A 19829-nucleotide genomic window follows, 5' to 3' on the forward strand; every position below is an offset into this window, starting at 1 on the left:
TGTGTAATGAGTGTAGAGCTGATTGCTAACCTCATGGTTCATTTTCGCCCAATAGGGCAGCAGGGTAACACTCCAAAGACCCTTACGGCCCATGCAGGGTTGCCACCAGCCGGGTTTGACCCGGAGACTACGGGTTCTGGCCACGTATCTCCGGGCTACAGGTTTACTTGTGATATCTCCGGGTGGGGCCTCAGCCCTTAGCAGCAGTGGCGCTGGCATCTACAGGGTCCCGTCAACATGGCTCAGAGACATCAAATGGTGTCGCCAAGACAACGGTACGTTATGTGGCGTCACGTTACCATGCAACAAGACATCATGTGACTCCTCTGCACCATAAGGTGTCCCGTTGCCATGGCAACTTGACACGGCATGGTGCTGTTTGAAGTCACAGTCCCATGTTTACTGGAATTTGCATGAGGACATGCCGGGAGATGCCGCCATCAGAGAAGTAAATATATAAACGCAATAAAATAAATGTAAAATAGTTAAAGCTGCCGTTCAAGCTGCCGTTTTTTTACAAAATATATATTTTGTTCCCATTCAATATGTGCATCAATACAATCTGCACACTAACAAGTGATTAGCTAAGCTGCAGTTCAATCTGTTCTCCTGTAATCGATTGCTTGCTCAGGGTTATTTAATTCAGTTCTTGCACAGCATTGTGGGCAATCCAATAAAAACATAGTTATTAAGGCGGCCGACAAAAGGGGAAGGGGTGGTAGTGATGAACTCATCATACTACAAAGAAGAGTCACTCAGAATACTGGGAGATACCACCACCTATTTGAAATTAGATAGTAACCCCACAAACTCCTTCAAAGAAGAAATGGTGACTCATTTGAACCATGGTCTTCGGGATGAAATTATCACAACACAAGAACTAGAGTTCTTGTCTATAGAACAACCAAGAATACCAGTGTTTTATTTCATCCCGAAGATCCATAAGAATCTCGAGAGACCCCCCGGCCGTCCCATAATATCAGGGATACGATCGCTGACATCCAATCTCTCCCAGTTTTTAGATTACCTCCTCCAACCATATGTGGTCCAGGTCCCATCCTACCTGAGAGACACCTCACATGTGTTAACCCTGATACAGGACCTAACTTGGAGTAGCGTACTTTGTTGGGTCACATGTGACGTAGTCTCATTATACACGGTGATCAATCATCAGATGGGACTAGATGCTATTGGAAGAGTTTTGGACAAAGATATGGAGGTAGATGATAATCTGAAACAGTTCATCTTAGATGGGATTAAATTCATCCTGACCCACAACTATTTCAGCTATGACCGAGAGTACTACCTCCAGACATGCGGCACCGCAATGGGCACCAGGTTTGCACCTAGTTATGCGAACTTATTCATGTCCATCTGGGAAGAGGATCATATATGGTCCTCCAACCCGTTCAGTGCAAACCTGGTGCTCTGGAAAAGATATATCGATGATGTGCTGTGTGTCTGGAGGGGGTCATTAGATGAACTGGGAAAGTTCCAAGAATATCTAAATACCAATACATGGAACTTAAGGTTCACATTCAATCATCACAAGTCCACTATATACTTCCTCGACCTTACCCTGTACATAGTCGATAATAATATTCACACAAGGACCTACCACAAAGAGGTTGATGCCAATACATATTTATTGGCATCAAGCCACCATCACCCTAGGTGGCTTCAGAATATCCCCAAGGGCCAAGCACTCCGAATTAAGAGAAATTGCTCGGAAGACTCAGTATACCAGCAACAGGTTAAGGATCTCAAAGAGAAATTCTTGGATAGAGAATATAGAAGTAGTGAATTAGATTTGGCCATCACAGAGATCAGCAAAATTGATAGAGCCACTCTAATAACAAAAAAAGCCACTACATCAGGGCAAGGGACAGAACAAAAATTTCCCTTTTTCATTACCCAGTATAGTGGGTTGGCTCCAGTTATATCCAAAACATTTAATAAGTATTGGAGTATCCTCCAAAGAGATCCCGTATTAAAAACCTGCCTCCCAGACAAACCCAAGATTGTTTATAGAAGGGCTAGAAATCTGAAGTCCTCTCTAGCTCCGAGCTGTCCTATTGATAATCTCAGGGATCGCCATGTAACTTGGCTAAATGACCTCAAGGGATATTATACATGTCAAAATTGTATTGGCTGTAAGTACAGTGTAAAAACCAAAACGTTTATATCTAGTGTCACTAAAAAGGAATTTGAAATTGAGACATTTATTAATTGTAAAACCAACTTCTGTGTGTACCTCTTGCAATGCCCATGTGGGTTGCAATATGTGGGGCGCACTGGTAGGCCCCTTAAGCGACGATTCGCTGAACACGTGTATAATATTAAGAGGGGCCTCGAGACCCATAGTGTCTCAAATCATTTCAGAATAAAACACAACCAGGACCCACAGGGGTTAATCTGCATGGGCATTGACAATCCAAAAGGTACTTGGCGTGGGGGAGACAGATTAAATCTAGTTTCCAGAAGGGAAAGCTACTGGATTTACACACTTAGGACTCTGTCTCCCCTAGGTTTAAATATTGATTTCGATTTGGCAGCTTTTTTAAAGGACACGTAGAATTCTTATTTTTAATCAGTTTTATTTTTCATCTTATCCATTTCTAAACAAGGTGAGAACAGTATATGCGTTGTGTTATACCTATGGATGTTAAACAGGTATATAATAATATGTATGTTTGTGTTACAATCAGTATATCATCCACAATGCAATTATACAATCAATATGTTTTAAATATATGCAATGACAATATGTATGTTTGCATGATTAGCATGTTCTCCACAATGCAATTGATCCCAGCAGCCATTCCTAGTAGGTACATATTGCTGCTAATTGCTTAACACCAATATCCATTGTCATCAAGTCCAGAACCTCCCCTTTGTGGGTGGACTCTCTTGTTGTGAAAGGGTATTTAAACACTGCTCCCACTAAGCTCCCCTATCCCCTGAGGAAGTGACGCAGAGTCACGAAACGCGTAGGGAGGAGGAGCTTAGTGTTTGAGCCGGTCCAGCCACCATAGTCCAACTGATGCTGTGAGAGCGCCCTGCACCGTCCTACCGCTGACGTCATCGGTTTGGGAGTTGCAGAGATCGCCATTCAGGAGGGCTCTCAAGCGTGCATCAGGCTGTTGACAAGTCGCGGACGGCATTCGTGAGTCTTATTGTCATCCCCCTTCTATTGTAAGTGAGGGTGAATTGTGTTTTAAAGTTTTTTATTAAAGTGTGTACGTATTACACCATTGTGTCATCTCTCTGTTCCTGCATGGACATGCCTTGCTTGCGTCCCCTGTGAGTGCTGTTTGCTGCATGGAATAGGAAATCACTGCTGCCGGTCACGTGGGATCCGTGAACTACTGAGGCGGAGTCAAGACACAGTTACAGATTCTCTCCCTTGAATATACAATTTAACATCTTGTAAGTAGGGTTTCTTTGTCCGTTGGTTCTGAGTGGGGTCAAGAGTAGTTGCATACTGCGCAATTGGTGTGTATCTCTTCTGTTTCCCCAGAATCACTGCGGACATCGCTAAAGGGATTTAACCACACCCTGGGACTCTGTGTATAATCCTATACCATCCATCAGAAACCTTCATCTGGGACTATCATTTGGATCACGGTATCTTGGATATTTATAGCGCCGGGACTTATATTTTGTATTTACATTTGTTTCACAGGTTGGGAAAATCTGTTTATTAGTTCCCTTGGCAGCTTATACACCACTCAGAAGTGGTGTTCACTTGTATTGAGTGTTCACATTTTCATCACTTATTGCTTTTTCACATTATTGTGATTTAATTGCACATTGTAGATTAGCGCTTGTTAAGGGTTATCATTGTTGTTTGTATTGTGGGCAATGTTGTCCTGGAATATGATCGACTGGGCAGTTACTAGATACAATTAGTGCACTGCTAGAGAGAGAGCGGGTCTCAAGAGCCAGAGCCTATCAGAAGGGGAAGGGGGCTGTCACTTTGGAAATGCTTCTTACATTAGAAACATTACAAATGTTTTTAAAGCAATTTTTTTTAAATGCTACAAGTATTTTCTCATAGTATGGAACTGATTATAATTTTTTTAAACACACATGTAGGATATTGCTTGAACTGCTGCTTTACTTTAATTACAACAAGTCTCCGGGTTAGCCTTCAATTAAAGGTGGCAACCCATGGCCCATGTGAAAGCAGCGTTCCTTCCTTCATCTCACTGATCATCAGCCTTTAAACACTGAAGCAATATTACAGCCGAATATGGCATAGTTAGTAGTTACTTCTTACACTTAAAAGACATCAATTAATTCTGCCACATAAACCACAATCCATTTTGTTCCAAATGATCTTTGTTTTTTTCTCAGAGAGCACATGTTTTACTGTTTATTTGCTTTTGTTACACAAAAAATCCCTTCTGTTAACACTTTCACTGCCATAGGGGTCAGCCACGCCAAAGGGTTAGGCACAGGACAACGTCCTACTGAGAATATTGGATCTTTTCTAACTCCTGATAATGTTCGTTTCACCGTTTAAAATACTGTGCTTAATAGTGCTTCAAACTTGGGCCTACAACCACCACTACAACGTTCACTAAAAGCAAAGGTGAAGGAATGGCTCAGTGATTAAAGACAATGGCTAAGTTTGAATCAGTGAGAACCTTGTTCAACTCCTGGTGTCAGCTCCTTGTGATCTTCGGCAAATCACTTTATCTCCCTGTGCCTCAGGCATCATAAATCATAGATTGTAAGCTCAACTGGGCAGTTTCTGTGTCTGTAACAACCCTATGTGCTGTGTAGCACTTTGAGTCCCATTATTAATTAATAGGGCAGTCCGAGTGTTTTTTTTTTTTTTTTTTTAAACAACTTATTAATGTAACCGGCTTGCTAAAAAATATTCAATCCTCATTTGGTTACTATGGAGACGCTAATACTTTGACAATCTATTTTATAACACACATTGAGTCGCAAAGATCTTTTCAGACGCAAAATTGGCGCATGGAAATCTAATTTTAATTTGCCCGTGTGGGCACCTATGTACTAACCTAAAAATGTACTCAATCTGTACCTTCAGCTGCAAAAATGTGTTTTGTTTACTTTTTTGGGTGCACAGAAATGGACTGTGCTAGGCATAAAGATGTTAATGGTATTTCCTAAAAAGAGAATGCTTCTGTGCCCCTTAAAAAAGGAGAATGTATGTTAAAATCATCTGCCAAGCCCAAGTGCAGCAGTACAAAGGACACGGGGCAATCCCTTTCGGTTGGTGGAAAGGAGATTTCACCAGCAACAAAGGAAAGGGTTCTTTACAGTAAAGGCAACACTCACGCACCGCACTAACACCAGGTGGCTTATACTTAGAGAACCACCATAAACAGGCACGGCTTTTTGGCATTGTTTACACAGATAACTGACTCTGTGGGCTGTGCTAGCGATATAGGTACAATACCACTAACTTGTGTGTACAATACTCACACACCATACTAACATCAAGTGGCTTTTGTACATAGAGATCCACCACCAACAGGCACGGCTTTTGGCATTATTTACACAGATAACTGACTCTGTGTGCTGTGTTACTGATATAGGTACAATACCACTAACCTGTACAAGTAACCAGCTATACCTGTATACTGCTACAGTCAGCGTTGATATCGACATGCTGATTTATGCCATACGACATAGTACAAACTAGACACTTACCGTTACCTGTTTTGACCTATAACCATCCTTTGGATCTACTCTACACCACTAGTGTTATCGTGCGGCCATATCCCAGACTCTGGGTTTACAGTACAGAGTTTATTGTGGTCTGCTTTGCTCATTTTTAATATTAATTCACTGTACACTGGCTATCATTGGTATATTACTTGACCTATAGTGTTCCCCATATTATCTTATATTTAGAGTTAAGACTCAATTAAAGTTTCTGGTTTTAATTAATTCATTACTCACCCACCTTACTAGGTTCTGATACATTTTGGCCACACATTGGTAGAGTGCTCTCCTTGGGGTTCTACCTCTCTCTGTTTTTTCTATTTGACATTACCCCTGATAGTAGCACCTCCACATAGCCACATCCAGCAAGCAGTAGCGAGGGTATTCCTTCCCCCTCCACTTCCCCTTTTCCCCTCCTTGTGTTTGGCTTCTCCATAAATACTGGACACAATGGTGAAAGATGCGACATGCTTGAGACACACACCCCTCTCCCCTCCATGCGGTTTCCTCCTCTCCTTAGCCCCACCCCCAAGCTCCTGACACCTCTTCCTGATTGGCTGAATTACCCCGCAGCAGCCCAGCAGAACGGAGGAAGATGCCCAGCCCCCTAGTAACAGCCCTGCTCTGGGAAATCCCGTAGCCCCCCAAGGCGGTCAGGTCATTATGCCCAGACAGGTAATACTCCGGACACATACATGTCCAGTATTACCTCTAATTCAACAACCCAACTCAAAATACTGTAAATACAAATATAGGATAAGTATCTGTCGTCTAAATGTACCATATGTGTAGGTTGTACTTGATGGACATATGGTTTGTTTTTTTCAACATCATCTACTATATGTCTATGTAACTATGTAACTTGGTATAAATCCTGAAAAGTCTGTTTATATTGTTAACGCAGAATAAAGTTATGTATCAACCAAAATATTGTCTTACCCAGCACAGATGTTTTTATTATATAAGTTAACAAAATGTATTTTTATATTTATATTTACCAACACTCTTTATACATGAAAAATACAAATCATTAAAATCACAAGAATCTGGTATTTAACAGGACGCAATGCGTCAAAATTCATTGCACACAACAAACTGTGGGGCTTATTCTGTAAGCTCCGTTAGCGCTGAACGTGCGGTCTGCACGGGAAGCCCCCCCACTGACCTGATTAGGGCTTCCCGTGCAGAGCGTACGGTTCAGCGCTAATCGAGCTTACAGAATAAGCCCCTATGCATCATATGTACGAAGTCTTCAGACACGCGTCACACATTTTATGAAGGTTTATACTACTTTTTAGCACTAAAATGTTGTCGCACATTTAAAATATAACCTTAGTACATACTGTAGTTTCCTTATACTTGTTCAATTTTCTTTAAACTAGGTGTACATCATTTAATCTATTATATATACTAATGTCCTTAGCTCAGCATGCCAAAAAAATATGAGGGCAGTAAAATCTGCCCTAGACTTCAGATTTTAAAGCAGCAATGCAGGTTTCTTTTTTTTTTAATGACAGGATTGATGCACAGGATCTCCGGAGCTGAACTGCCTTAATATCTCTGTGGAGTTTGAATGTCCCGGTCACACGGGCCAATAGGAGGCCGCACCGGATGAGGTCACAGCTTCCTATTGGCCCGTGTGACACTTAAACTCAGTCGTTATGTTAGGCACACAGTTCCCTGCTGGCAAATGCAGGCACACCCCCTACAGAGATAAGTATCCCAGGAAGCAGGGGGTCCCCCGAGATGACATGAACACAGTTCAGCTCCGGAACACCCTGCTTCAATCCGGTAATAAAAAAACAACCAATAAATGAAACCTGTGTTGCCCCTTTAATGCTTTACAAACACTTCCTGGACATACTTTCCTCTATGGTTCAAAAACCTTTCTACTTGCGCACTAAACATATCACTCCCATGAGTTTCCATTGGCCCTACATGTGATGGGGCTTTTAATAATAATATTGCTCTCATCTAGCACTCAGAGTGTACACAGCGCTGTACATAGCATTCAGTAGGTACAATGAGTCATCCTTGCCCTGAAGAATTTACAACCTTTGATTTAGTTGGGGTCATAAAGTGAGGTGCCCAAGGTCACGAGGAAAGAGACTCTAGGTTTTGAACCTGGCAGTGACATTCACAGTGAGCCAGTCCTTCAACCTTCAGGGGGTACAGACGGGATCCCTACTGACTTCAATGGTTTTTTTCAGCTGAAAACTGAACGTGATCGCGAGTGACAGAGGGGGCATGGTACTTAAAGGGTTAATCCGACCCCGAATTGGCAACCCTTGGGGGAAATCCTCAAAGATCCGTTAAATCTTTTATCGTGACGTTACCCCCATTTAACGTATCAATAGTCGTAATGCATATGCACAAAGGCGATTCGTAAACCAGAGACATATTGGATTCGCTACATTTTAACGGACAGTCTGGCTTACTCAAATGCTAATGAGCCATTAACTTAACATCACATATCCACAAACCTTCGTTAATGTTAGCGCATGGAAATAACGCTACAATAATTAAGCCACAATAAGACCTGCCATTACTCACATCCAGACCATGATTATCATAGTGTTATTTCAGTGAATATTCTACAAGCAAAAAGGGCGGGTCTAAAGTGCTACCCAAAGGATTTTACTGAGTATAGGACTTAACCCTTTCATTACATGTGCCATACAAATATATATATATATATATATATATAGCCATGTATCCTCTTGGCTACTAATGCAAATGTGGGGAAGGTATTGCTGTGGCGGGACCCCATGTTTCAAGGGTATGTCCATCATATGAACTAGACACGATTTTTGCTGTTCAGCGGGAATATCGTGGATCATTGGTGAGGGGAAGGGGAGTTTCTGTGGAAGAGACGGCAGAGGCTCTCAGATGAAGAGATAGGGAAATTAAACTACAGTTGATACAACCAACCGGTTTAACAATAACGTACCAAGAACAGCCCTCTCATGAACCACTATTCTGGATGCTACCGGGACAGGCCTGTGGCCGGAAATAAACCAAACTCCGCCGGGCTGACTGATTAATAGTTCAGAGGTACCGTCAGTCCCATGGGTATGATTATCCCTATGTTCCTGAGCCCATAATTAGGTAAATAGAGGCCAACAGAGAGGAGTGGTGATGGGGTGGTGTCCTAGAATACCTAGCCTCCAGGTGTAGTATCTCTAGTTACTACAATGATGAAAAAGTATGTTATCTCATGCAAGTATGGAGGGTAGGGAGAAACATCTATATGGACCGGGTGGAATATATGTCCCTGAGCGGGGTCCAAAGTGGGTGTATTCTATTAATGTTCCCAATGGGGAGGGCAGGTTAGTTATGAAACCTGACCCGAAATATTATTATTAAAGTGGGTATGGGTTCTCCATGGGAGGGATCCAGACAAACCTCGTCGGTTCAACAGTTATGGCATCAAATGTTATGTCATGAACTGTTATGCATTGTTCAATGTTATCCAATTTAGGGATGGTCTGTAAATTGGGTTCTCAGCGGGGGCCGTGAGATTCCACCATGGGGAGTGTGTAGCCATATGAAATGTGAAATCTCCCAGAGGGTGAGGGAACACCTGTTCCATATATATAATTGATCATATAAATGTCAGAAACACATCAAGAGATGCTCATCATGTACATGTAATAAACTATACAATGTTTTTTAGTGATTAAAGGGAACGCAGGAAATGTTTGTCTGACTTAATATGGTATATAATCTTGACGGTATTACATACGGGTGTACAACAAAGTTTATCCGTATTATAACAATACCTAGAGACAGAAGATGGGAACAAAACTTTTAATCAGAAGCAGTTAATTCACTGTGTGAAAATTAATTAAGAACAAATTAACAGGGAAAATAACAACAAACTGTGTATACAAAATCACCTCCTCCTCTGTTTTGTGTCAGGTTCACTAGGCGCCTTGGGTAACACACGTGCATTAATTGGAATGGTTCCAGTTTTGCCAATGTGTATGTGCAGTGTATTGGTTAACGGGTCTCCGTGCAATGAAAATCCCTGGTAATACAGCTAACGTAACAATGCTATTTTCCCGAACGGGCGTTGTTTTGGTATATTAGGTTTGTGGATAGCCGTTAAAATCAGAAATGCTAACGCTTAGGTAACGTCACGTTAGTAACCCCGATTTAATGAACCTCTGAGGATCTGCCCCATACTGTGCATGTTTCCTCCATACCTTGTTATGCTTTTGCTGGTCCTTTGCTCTGGTGTCCAGTATATGATAAGGACTCTCTGATTCCTTGTTGAGATAATAGACCAGTCTAGAGGGCAGTGTGATTTCTTTGTGCGTTTCATTGCTCTGACTGTGGTTACTTGTATCAATGTTACTGCTGTTCTGTAGTGATGTTGTCTCTTCATCTGCCAATGTTCCAGCGGTGCCTCCCGCAGTCTCATTGCAGTGTGGAGCTGATGGAGAAAAAGAAAAGACAAAGAAGGTGCATATGCTGCATTAATATGATAAATATCTCTTTTCATTCCTTCCTACGCAATGTGTTGCAGGCCCCTCTAGATGTTCAACTACATAACCATGATAACCACCCTACGTAACATATCCCTCAAAAAAACTTTTGTTATGTGTAGCTCTGGGCTCCTTTGTGCTCTGCGACCCCCCCTCGTTACCTCCGCTGTTGGGAGTGATGGTGAGTGCTGCCGGAGCCAAGCGGCAGACCCGCCGGAGTTTTTGGAGGGTGGCAGTCGAGCAGGGAGCGCTCCGGTGGTCCGGAGGCTCTGCGGCGGCCCGACAGCACAGGGCGCCGCCATGTTCATTCCTCGCGCATGCGCAGGGTAAAGATGCGACGGGAGGCCCCTGTTAGTTCGCGCACGCGCAGTACATGCGCGCGGAAGGGCAGCCAATCGCAAGGAAGCTATAGCAGGGACTACAAGTCCCATGAGCCTCAGGAGCGCCCCACCTGATGCCAGGGAGCCAAAAGGGCTGCAGTATCTCCCTGCTCTAGGAGATAGATACATTTCGCGCGCTCAGCCCACGCTAGGCAGTCAAGACCAGGAAGAGCTAGGGGTAGGAGATGAGTGCAGGGGTCTGTGACCCGCTGCATTAGGCCAGCAGCCCCCAAGGCCCCAGTGAGGTCCTGAGTCACCACTATAGCTTGTTGTGCTTCAGGGACAGGCCCTAGGTTAGGGATCCTGCCCCATTAGTGATATTGGCAGTTAGGGACACAGCGGACGCTGCGCTTCCCGCAAAGAGGCTTGGGCTCTGGCCTACTCCATTGAGAGCAGGACTATCTCCAGGGTGGGATCACCCCTGACGGATCCCCGCGCTGGGGGAAACCAGGACGTCGTGCAGGAGATCGGCGGACCCTTTGTGAAGATCTTTTAAAGCCCAGGTGCCGTCTCACTGGGCAGGTATCGTTATAAGTGCACCAACAGAGTACTCACACATAGTGGCAGCGCTGACCACGGGACAAGGGTATACTGTGGACACGGTGTGGGGGTATACGGTGGTGGGCCCGGGGTATATGCTCCTAAGTGGGAGTGGATGACATTGGGGACTGTGGACACGGTGTGGGGTTATCACCCCTGGGAAGTAGTGTCACAAGGTGACATTGAGGTTGATGCATGTGTATTGTGATGTTATCTGCATATAGTACACCTGAGTTATATATACCTTTAGTGTATGTGGTTAATATATGTGGGTCCTGTGTGGGGTACATTCTACACTCCTAGAATCCTACATAGGTGGAGGCGCTGTAAGGAAGATCGTTTCAGAGGATTCACCCCAGGTTCCCATCAGCGGAGGCTCAGGCCTCCTGTGAACCTGCAGGTATACGCATCACACCTGGTAACATATAGGTTGCCCCTCACATGCCCTCTATCTGCGATTGGGGTAGGGGGAATATCCGTTACATATGTACAATATACAGGGCTGCCGACAGGGGGGGGAGAGACAGGACAAGCGTCCCAGGCCCGGTGGCTGCGGGCAGGCCTGGCCAGCCGGTGCTGGAAGTTCAGCCTGGCCAGAGGTAGGGGCCAACTGTCCGGCTGCTGGGCCTCTGGTTGCCGCCAGGCCCCGGCTATCCCCAGCTGCGGGCCTTCCTCATTCTCCCGTTCCGGGCGTCTCTCATATGCCGGTGCATGCAATGGCGTGAGAGAGATGTCCTGGCGCAGCAGAGTAGGGGAGGCCCACATCAGTGTAGGAGTGGGGGCCTGGCAGCAACAGAGGCCCGGCAGCAACAAGGGCCCGGTAGCCGGACAGTTGGGCCTGACCTCTGGCCAAGCCCAACTTCCAGCGTGGGCCGCCCCCCACACCAACTGGCGTGAGAGACCCGGCGCGGGAGAGTGAGGGAGACCCCCCCGGTAGTCCTCACTCTCCCGTGCCGGGTCTCTCATCCCCGAAGTAAGTGAATATATTTGGAAGGGGGGTGTAAGTATGTATTTGGGGGGATAGTGTAAGTATGTATTTGGGGGGATAGTGTAAGTATGTATTTGGGGGATAGTGTTAGTATGTATTTGGGGGATAGTGTAAGTATGTATTTGGGGGGATAGTGTAAGTATGTATTTGGGGGGTAGTGTAAGTATGTATTTGGGGGATAGTGTAAGTATGTATTTGGGGGGTAGTGTAAGTATGTATTTGGGGGGACAGTATAAGTATGTATTTGGGGGGTAGTGTATGTATTTGGGGAATAGTGTAAGTATGTATTTGGAGGGGTAGTACAAGTATGTATTTGGAGGCTAGTGTAAGTATGTATTTGGGGGGGCAGTTAAAGTATGTATTTGGGGGGGGGGGCAGTTAAAGTATGTATTTGGGGGTAGTGGAAGTATGTATTTGGGGGGTAGTGTAAGCATGAATTTGGTGGTAATGCAAGTATGTATTTGAGGGGGTAGTGTAGGTATGTATTGGGGGAGAATTAGTGTAAGTATGTATTTGGTGAGGTAGTGTTGTATGTATTAGGGAGGTAGTGTTGTACGTTTGTATTTGGGGAGGGTAGTGTTATATGTATGTATGTATTTGAGGAGAGGGCAGTGTATGTATTAGGGGGAGGGTAGTGTTGTATGTATTTTGTGGGGAGGGTAGTGCTGTATGTATTTTGTGGAGGGAATTGTGTGGGTATTGTAGTTGGGTAATTATTGTGGGGGGATTGTGTGGGGGAATTGTGTGTGAGGCTAGGGGGAGGAGGGAATGAGTATGAGGAGGGGGGAATTGAGGGAGCGGGATTGAGTGAGAGGGAGGTAATTGAGTGAGAGGAGTGTAATAGGGAATAAAGGAGAGAGGAGAGAGAGGGGAAGAGTGAGACAGGGGGAGAGAAATAGATGGGAGAAGGGGAAATAGGAGAGGGGGCATGCAAGGAGATTTGAAGTGGGGGGCTTGCAAGACTGCCGACCCGAGGGGGGGAGAGGGGGCGCCTGTCAAAACTCAGGAAGCAGGGGGTTTCAGAGCTGAAATGAATGGGGTCCTGCTGCAAATACCCTATGCTTCAATCCTACAGTATGTTAAAAAAATTTGCCTAAAAAAATTGCCCGCATGGATTGCTGCTTTAATGGAATCAGACTGGGCCATATTCCAACCGGAGATACATTCCACCCTACGAGGAGCAGTCACTTAGCCTTCTTGTTTCAACATTGCTCCTCATTCCCTCTAGATTGTAAGCTATAACTAGCAGGGTGCTCATAACCTTCTGTATGTGTTTGGTTGTCCTCATTTGTATGTAACTGTCTGTGTAATATATATAACTCTTTACCTCCATTGTACCGCGCTGCAGAATATGTTGACGCTTCACATATAATCAATGATAATAATAATAACGAGGATGAATTGCTTCTTTAAATTGGTTTAAACAAAGTAGCAGACTTAAGCAACGGGTTAAAACTACGAAGTAGTGGTACTTCAAATCTCCTAATACTATCCCAATGCAACCAGTGTGCCACACCCACTTGCGCCATTCAAGCTGCAGTGCCACCTAAATAACATTTTGGAACCGGGAAGGGGTGGGGGGGCCTCAGCAATTTGAACCGTGCTATTTTGTAGTACCGGGGACCCTCTGTGAGTGAAGGGAAATGCCGCTAATATACTTGAAAGTATTTCAGCTATAGTGGAGGTCCCCAAGCAGGAAACATAGCGTGTTTCAGCTCCGGACGACCCCCCAGTTCGAAAGATGTAAAAACAAAATAATATATATTTATTTTTTATCGTGTAGGTGGGATTGCCTGTTTTTATAGTGCAGCATAAATATACACTAATAAGGAATAGAGTTCACCACCATTCTAGAGACCATTGATTTACCTATTGAATATGCTGTAAATTTGTCTTTTCCTTGTATGCAAAGATTCAAATGAATGCAGCTTTACCCTTCCCAAGCCATGGAAATTTTTTTGTATATATGCATATCTTTATATCTACAGCGCCATCTGGGTGCATGCCGCTTTACAGCAGTAATAACCCATAACATACACAATGGGAATCAGCGCTTCGGACATAAAACAATAGGAAAATCAGTCCCTGTCCCAAAGAGCTTACAATCTAAGTGGTAAGTGGGGATAATTTACAGAGACAGCAGGAGGGTGTTCTGGTAAGTGTGTCTGCAAGGGGTCAAGGCCAGTGCATACATAGCTACATAGTTACACAGTAGATAAGGTTGAAAAAAGACATGCGTCCATCAAGTTCAACCGATGCTAAATTTAGACAACAGATACTTTATCCTATATCTATACGTACAGTATGTTGATCCAGAGGAAGGCAAACAAAAAAACCCCAGTGACATATCATCCTACAGTATGATATCTCATAAGGGGAAAAATAAATTCCTTCCCGACTCCAAGAATTGGCAATCGGATTAATCCCTGGATCAACATCCTTCCCATGTTTACTTATTTGGTATATCCCTGTATACCTTTCCTTTCTAAAAAGATGTCCAACCTTTTTTTGAAGATATCTATTGTATCCACCATCACAGTCTCCATGGGTAATGAATTCCATATTTTAACTGCCCTTATTGTATAGAACCATTTCTTTTGTTGCTGGTATTGTATTGTATGTCTTTATTTATATAGCGCCATTAATGTACATAGCGCTTCACAGTAGTAATACATGTGGTAATCGAATAAATAACAGATAATATAAATAACAGATCATGGGAATAAGTGCTTTAGACATAAACATAACATTAAGGAAGAGGAGTCCCTGCCCCGAGGAGCTTACAATCTAATTGGTAGGTAGGGAGAACGTACAGAGACAGTAGGAGGGAGTTCTGGTAAGTGCGTCTGCAGGGGGCCAAGCTTTATGTATCATGTGTTCAGAATGTTCACAGTGCTATTCGTATGCTTCTTTAAGCAAGTGGGTCTTAAGGTGGGTCTTAAAGGTGGATAGACAGGGTGCTAGTCGGGTACTGAGGGGAAGGGCATTCCACAGGTGTGGGGCAGTCAGTGAAAAAGGTTTAAGGCGGGAGAGGGCTTTAGATAAAAAGGGGGTAGAAAGAAGACATCCTTGAGCAGAACGCAAGAGTCGGGATGATGCATAGCGAGAAATTAGGGCTGAGATGTAAGGAGGGGCAGAAGAGTGTAAAGCTATAAAAGTGAGGAGAAGAATTGAGTGTGAGATGCGGGATTTGATTGGAAGCCAGGAGAGGGATTTCAGGAGGGGAGATGCTGAGACAGATCTAGGAAAGAGTAGAGTGATTCTGGCAGCAGCATTTAGGATAGATTGTAGGGGAGACAGGTGAGAGGCAGGAAGGCCGGACAGCAGAAGGTTACAGTAATCAAGACGGGAGAGAATGAGGGCCTGAGTCAGAGTTTTAGCAGTCGAGCAACAGAGGAAAGGGCGTATCTTTGTTATATTGCGGAGGAAAAAGCGTCAAGTTTTTCGCTTTTTTTGCTGGTAAAATCCTTTGTACTGTTCTTGGTTAAATAGTTCTTTTGAAAGCTCCTTGTACTGTCCCCGAATACATTTGTGTATAGTTATCATATCCCCTCTTAGACGCCTCTTTTCTAATGGAAATAAATCTAATTTAGCTAGCCTCTCCTCATAAATTAGATTGTCCATCCCCTTTATTAATTTGGTGGCTATTCTCTGCACTCTCTAGTTCCATGTCTTTTCTAAGGAGTGGTGCCCAAAATTGTACTCCATATTCAAGGTGTGGTCTTACTAATGCTTTGTAAAGGGGCATAATTATGTTTACTTCCCTTCCATCCATTGCCCGTTTAATGCAAGATAAGACCTTGTTTGCCTTTGCAGCTACTGCATGACTTTGGGCACTATTGCTAAGCCTGCTGTCTACAAGCACTCCTAAATCCTTCTCCATCAAGGATTCCCCCATTTAATTTGTAAGTCGCCTGTTAATTCTTGCTTCCCAAATGCATAACCTTACATTTATCTGTATTAAACCTAATCTGCCATTTACCTACCCAAGTTTCCAGTCTCTCCAAGTCCTTCTGAAGATGTATAGTTTGTGGATCATACGAGATGTATAGTTTGTACTTTCTAAATCTTTGTAGCCTATAGAGAAGGGGGCAGCATCCCTCGTTTCATATCTGCCCGAGTCTTTAAATCGTACAAGATGATCCAGAGATTTTCACTTTTATTAATAATAAATCTTCCCCCCTCCGCAATATCGCTGCTCAGATATCTGCCAACAACATTCTGCATCAGAAAACAACAGCTTAGCACAGATCTCACAATACAGCAAAACATCTGAAGGTTTGGCTGCGAGTCTGTTCATTTGGTGGACGTATCTTAATTAATTTTACAAACAAAAAATGCCAAGATAGGCTCCACGCTTCACGGCTCTTTTTCATTTGTCACTCGGCTATGCTGCAGATGCTTTGATGCATAAAATTATACTGTATACACATCCAAGGAGAACATTAAGTAATTTAAATGCATGGGTGTCTCTTTGTGGCAGATTGGCAGTTGGTTAAATAGATTTAAGGTGTACAAAATAAAAGAGCGGAAGGAATAAATGAAGGCAGCGATCCCGAGATCACTGAAGGATGTAAGAGGCATAGATATGCAATATATACACTGTGGCCTATGCATATCAGTCACTTAATGTTGCTATGCGGATCAGTTATACGCTCCTATTTATATAGATACACACACGTTGCCCCCGCAGAAACATATCACCACCTGTGCATTCTACTGATATCAATCAATGTTATCAGATGACACCCAGCTTAGCACACATGTTTAGCTACTCCAGGACTTTAATGGAGTTCAATCCTCTGCACTTCATTATGTCGGAGGCCTCTCAGCTCGTTCACTGCCAGGGAGGCCTCTGATACGTTGAGGGGCCAGCAACTTAGAATATATGGGCCGCTAAATAATAGTTGATCTAAATTAAGACATTTAACAAAGATTGTAGCCCTTATTAAAAGACAATGTGGCACCAACTTACCCTCTCCCCTTTTTCCTTTCTGTGACCCTTCCCCTCCCCATTTTTTTTTCTGTGACCCTTCCCCTCCCCCTATTGATATGCAAAAATAATATAACAAAGCGTTTAAAAAAAAATAATAATAATAGTTGATCATATTTATACAACGCATTGATGTGCAATGCAGTGCAGATCTCTGTCCGGCACTGAAAGGGTTAATAAACCGAGCCACTGTTTGCATTCCAGCTAATTCCAGCTCTGTAACCTGTGTTTCTACTGTAGGTTACTTTTCTAGCAAAGGACATGGGGCATGACCTCTCCTAGTCCAAGAGCAGAGGGAGATATGATGCCACTGAAGGTCCTACTAGTGAAGCATCTATAACAGTTACTTATTCCAAAGGATTTACTTTTCTGAGCTGAACAGGTCATTGTGCTAATTATACAGGGCTAAGCGTATTTCATCCTATTCTAGGGTGGAGAGATCATTGAGCTGGATATATTTGTACTGAAGACAAAAAGTCCCAATGTTACATCCAATATGACAAATTATATAATTAAATACTTCTGTCTCTCTTCTCATAAGTATTGCTCATTTAGTCAAATTCTTTGGCCAAAGTATTCTTAAACCTGTAACCATGCCAAGGTATCCCCTTTTTACAGGCGGGAACACTACCTGCAAACGCTCTCTTAACCTCCCTAATGGAAGGCGAAATGGTCATTCACAGGTGCATAACAAGACCTGCATATAGTAAAATCGATCCCATGAAATGTGTCTTGCAAACAATTTTTCCCTTCTTCAGTGCAGAAGGCACTGCAATGTATTGGTTTAGCAGTGCAGTGGGCTATAGTTGCAGTCAATCACTGCAGTGATGGCAGGTATCAAACTAGGATTATAAGAGCATGTTCCTTACAATCTGGAGTAATAGTATCATCTTAATACATGCCCTTGGCATTTCCTAGAATACAAGGGCAGCCTCAGTGAGTCCTCCGGTGCAGTCTCCCTGTGGGAAATGAACAGTGATGGTATATACAGTACACAAGTACAACTGGTTAAACTAATTCATGCCAATCTAAAACTTAGGGGGTTATTCATGAAGGGCAGAAAGCTCTAGTTAATAGGAGTTTCCGAGTGATAATTTCCCGGATCCGCACCCCGTAATGTTTGCTCAATGCAGACAAAGTAGAGAGACCACCTGGTTCCAGGTAACATGGGATATCCTTTACCAGAACTTTTATACTGCTCCTAGTCCATATGACATTCACTGCCGTTCGCCCCATATGCAAAATGAACCCAGAACTATTTGCAAGTTAGCTCGTCACCTTCCTAATTTCAGGTCACTCTTCAACAATCCAGATTCTGCAGCCTTCATACCTTACAGAGGTCACTGCAGTTCTCCCTTTGGAGAATTAACTTAGATACACAAGTAGAACTGTCCTAGGTGATCAGGAGCCAGGTGGTCACTCAATGCAGAACAGAATGACCACATGGTTTTAAATGAACGAAATCAAGCTCTGCCAATCCTAGTTCTGCAGCTATCCTTCCATGTACAAGCAGCTATTTAAAATGTACCGTGGTAGGAGAACTGGCTAAGTCATCATCTTTTGATTTGGGTGCAGTGGGCACTTTCTGTATAGCCATACTGACCACTTACTGCTGATTGTCTTGATCCCAGAACATCCTTAGCCAGTTGTGGGTTTAAATTGTAATGGATTTCTCTATGGGGTAACTATGCTGCATTGTATATGAAATAAAATACATGGCAGTCTGCCTGATCAGCATTAAGTAGTTACACTATGAGCAGGCCTATGAAGTCTCATTCATTTGGAGTGGGTCTTGCAAAAATAAAAAAAATGTGCAACTCATAGACATCAGAAGGAATATCTTTTCTTAAATTCAAACTGTTTTCTGTTAATCCCTTCACTGCCAGAGCTGCCAGCACCACATGGCCCTGGCAGCAAAGAATTTAAACTCTTCTATTTGGGGGTATTACCTTTATTTGAGTCTCAAAGCACATAAAGCATACATACAGAGGGTAAATAGAGAGGGTAACTCACCTCCCTGTGAAGTAGCAGCTCCCCAGGGCTGGGGGCAGGAGAGCAGCAGCAGTAGGCAGAGGAGGTGTAGCAGGGCAGGGCAAGAGAGGGGGGCAGATAGATGGGGCACAGGAGAGGCTGGACGGGGATGCCGCAAGGAGCTGCCTGCCTCCTCCATAGCTCATAGCTCTGCAGACCTGGGATACAGCGGAGGCAGCAACACTCAGTCTCTACCTTGTACCAGCAAGCACGTCATTGGCATACTCCTCTCCGTAAGCAGTAAGGGGGCTCAAAAACCCCACTAGGGGTTATCTGGCTCCCATCTGGATTCTCTCTTAATCTGCAGCTGCTATTGCAGCACTTGCATCCTCCTCCAACAGTATCCACCCGTCTGGATCTCTCTCGCTCCCTTTTTTTTCTGCACCTAACACCTCCCCCTTAGCGCATGACAGAGGAGCAAGCAGCCTCCTCCCTCAGCTACTACTCTATGCAACACAAGCCGGTGCTGCTGCTGCTGCTGTTCCCTCCCCTGGTGCTGATGCTGCTGTTGCTAGGAGAGGAGGTTGCTAATGCACATGCGTGCTGCAGAGCTAGAGGAGGGTCCCAAAAGAATGCAGTGGCACAACCTAGGGAGCAAAGGAGCATTGTCAGTGCAAAGGAGCATTGTCAGTGCTAAATGATATACAGCTGCAGAGTGTGTGTGTGTGTGTGTGTGTGTGTGTGTGTGTGTGTGTGTGTGT

At 43.8% G+C, this 19829-nt stretch overlaps 1 protein-coding gene across 4 annotated transcripts in view; it reads right to left on the reverse strand.

The window, feature by feature from the left end:
* ADAM23 (ADAM metallopeptidase domain 23) overlaps positions 1 to 19569 on the reverse strand; it is a 142526-nt gene extending 122957 nt beyond the window's left edge. For all 4 annotated transcript variants that reach the window (XM_075608535.1, XM_075608533.1, XM_075608532.1 and 1 more), the window contains exons 1-2: positions 19111 to 19569; positions 9915 to 10144 (exon numbers count right to left, since the gene is read on the reverse strand). In XM_075608535.1, the coding sequence (XP_075464650.1) occupies positions 9915 to 10144; positions 19111 to 19267 (387 nt within the window). In that variant the 5' untranslated portion in view covers positions 19268 to 19569. The remainder of the gene's footprint in view (positions 1 to 9914; positions 10145 to 19110) is intronic.
* Between the last annotated feature and the right edge of the window lie 260 nt (positions 19570 to 19829).

The sequence above is a fragment of the Ascaphus truei genome, chromosome 7 (assembly GCF_040206685.1).
Source record: "Ascaphus truei isolate aAscTru1 chromosome 7, aAscTru1.hap1, whole genome shotgun sequence".
In the NCBI taxonomy this organism is placed as follows: domain Eukaryota; kingdom Metazoa; phylum Chordata; class Amphibia; order Anura; family Ascaphidae; genus Ascaphus; species Ascaphus truei.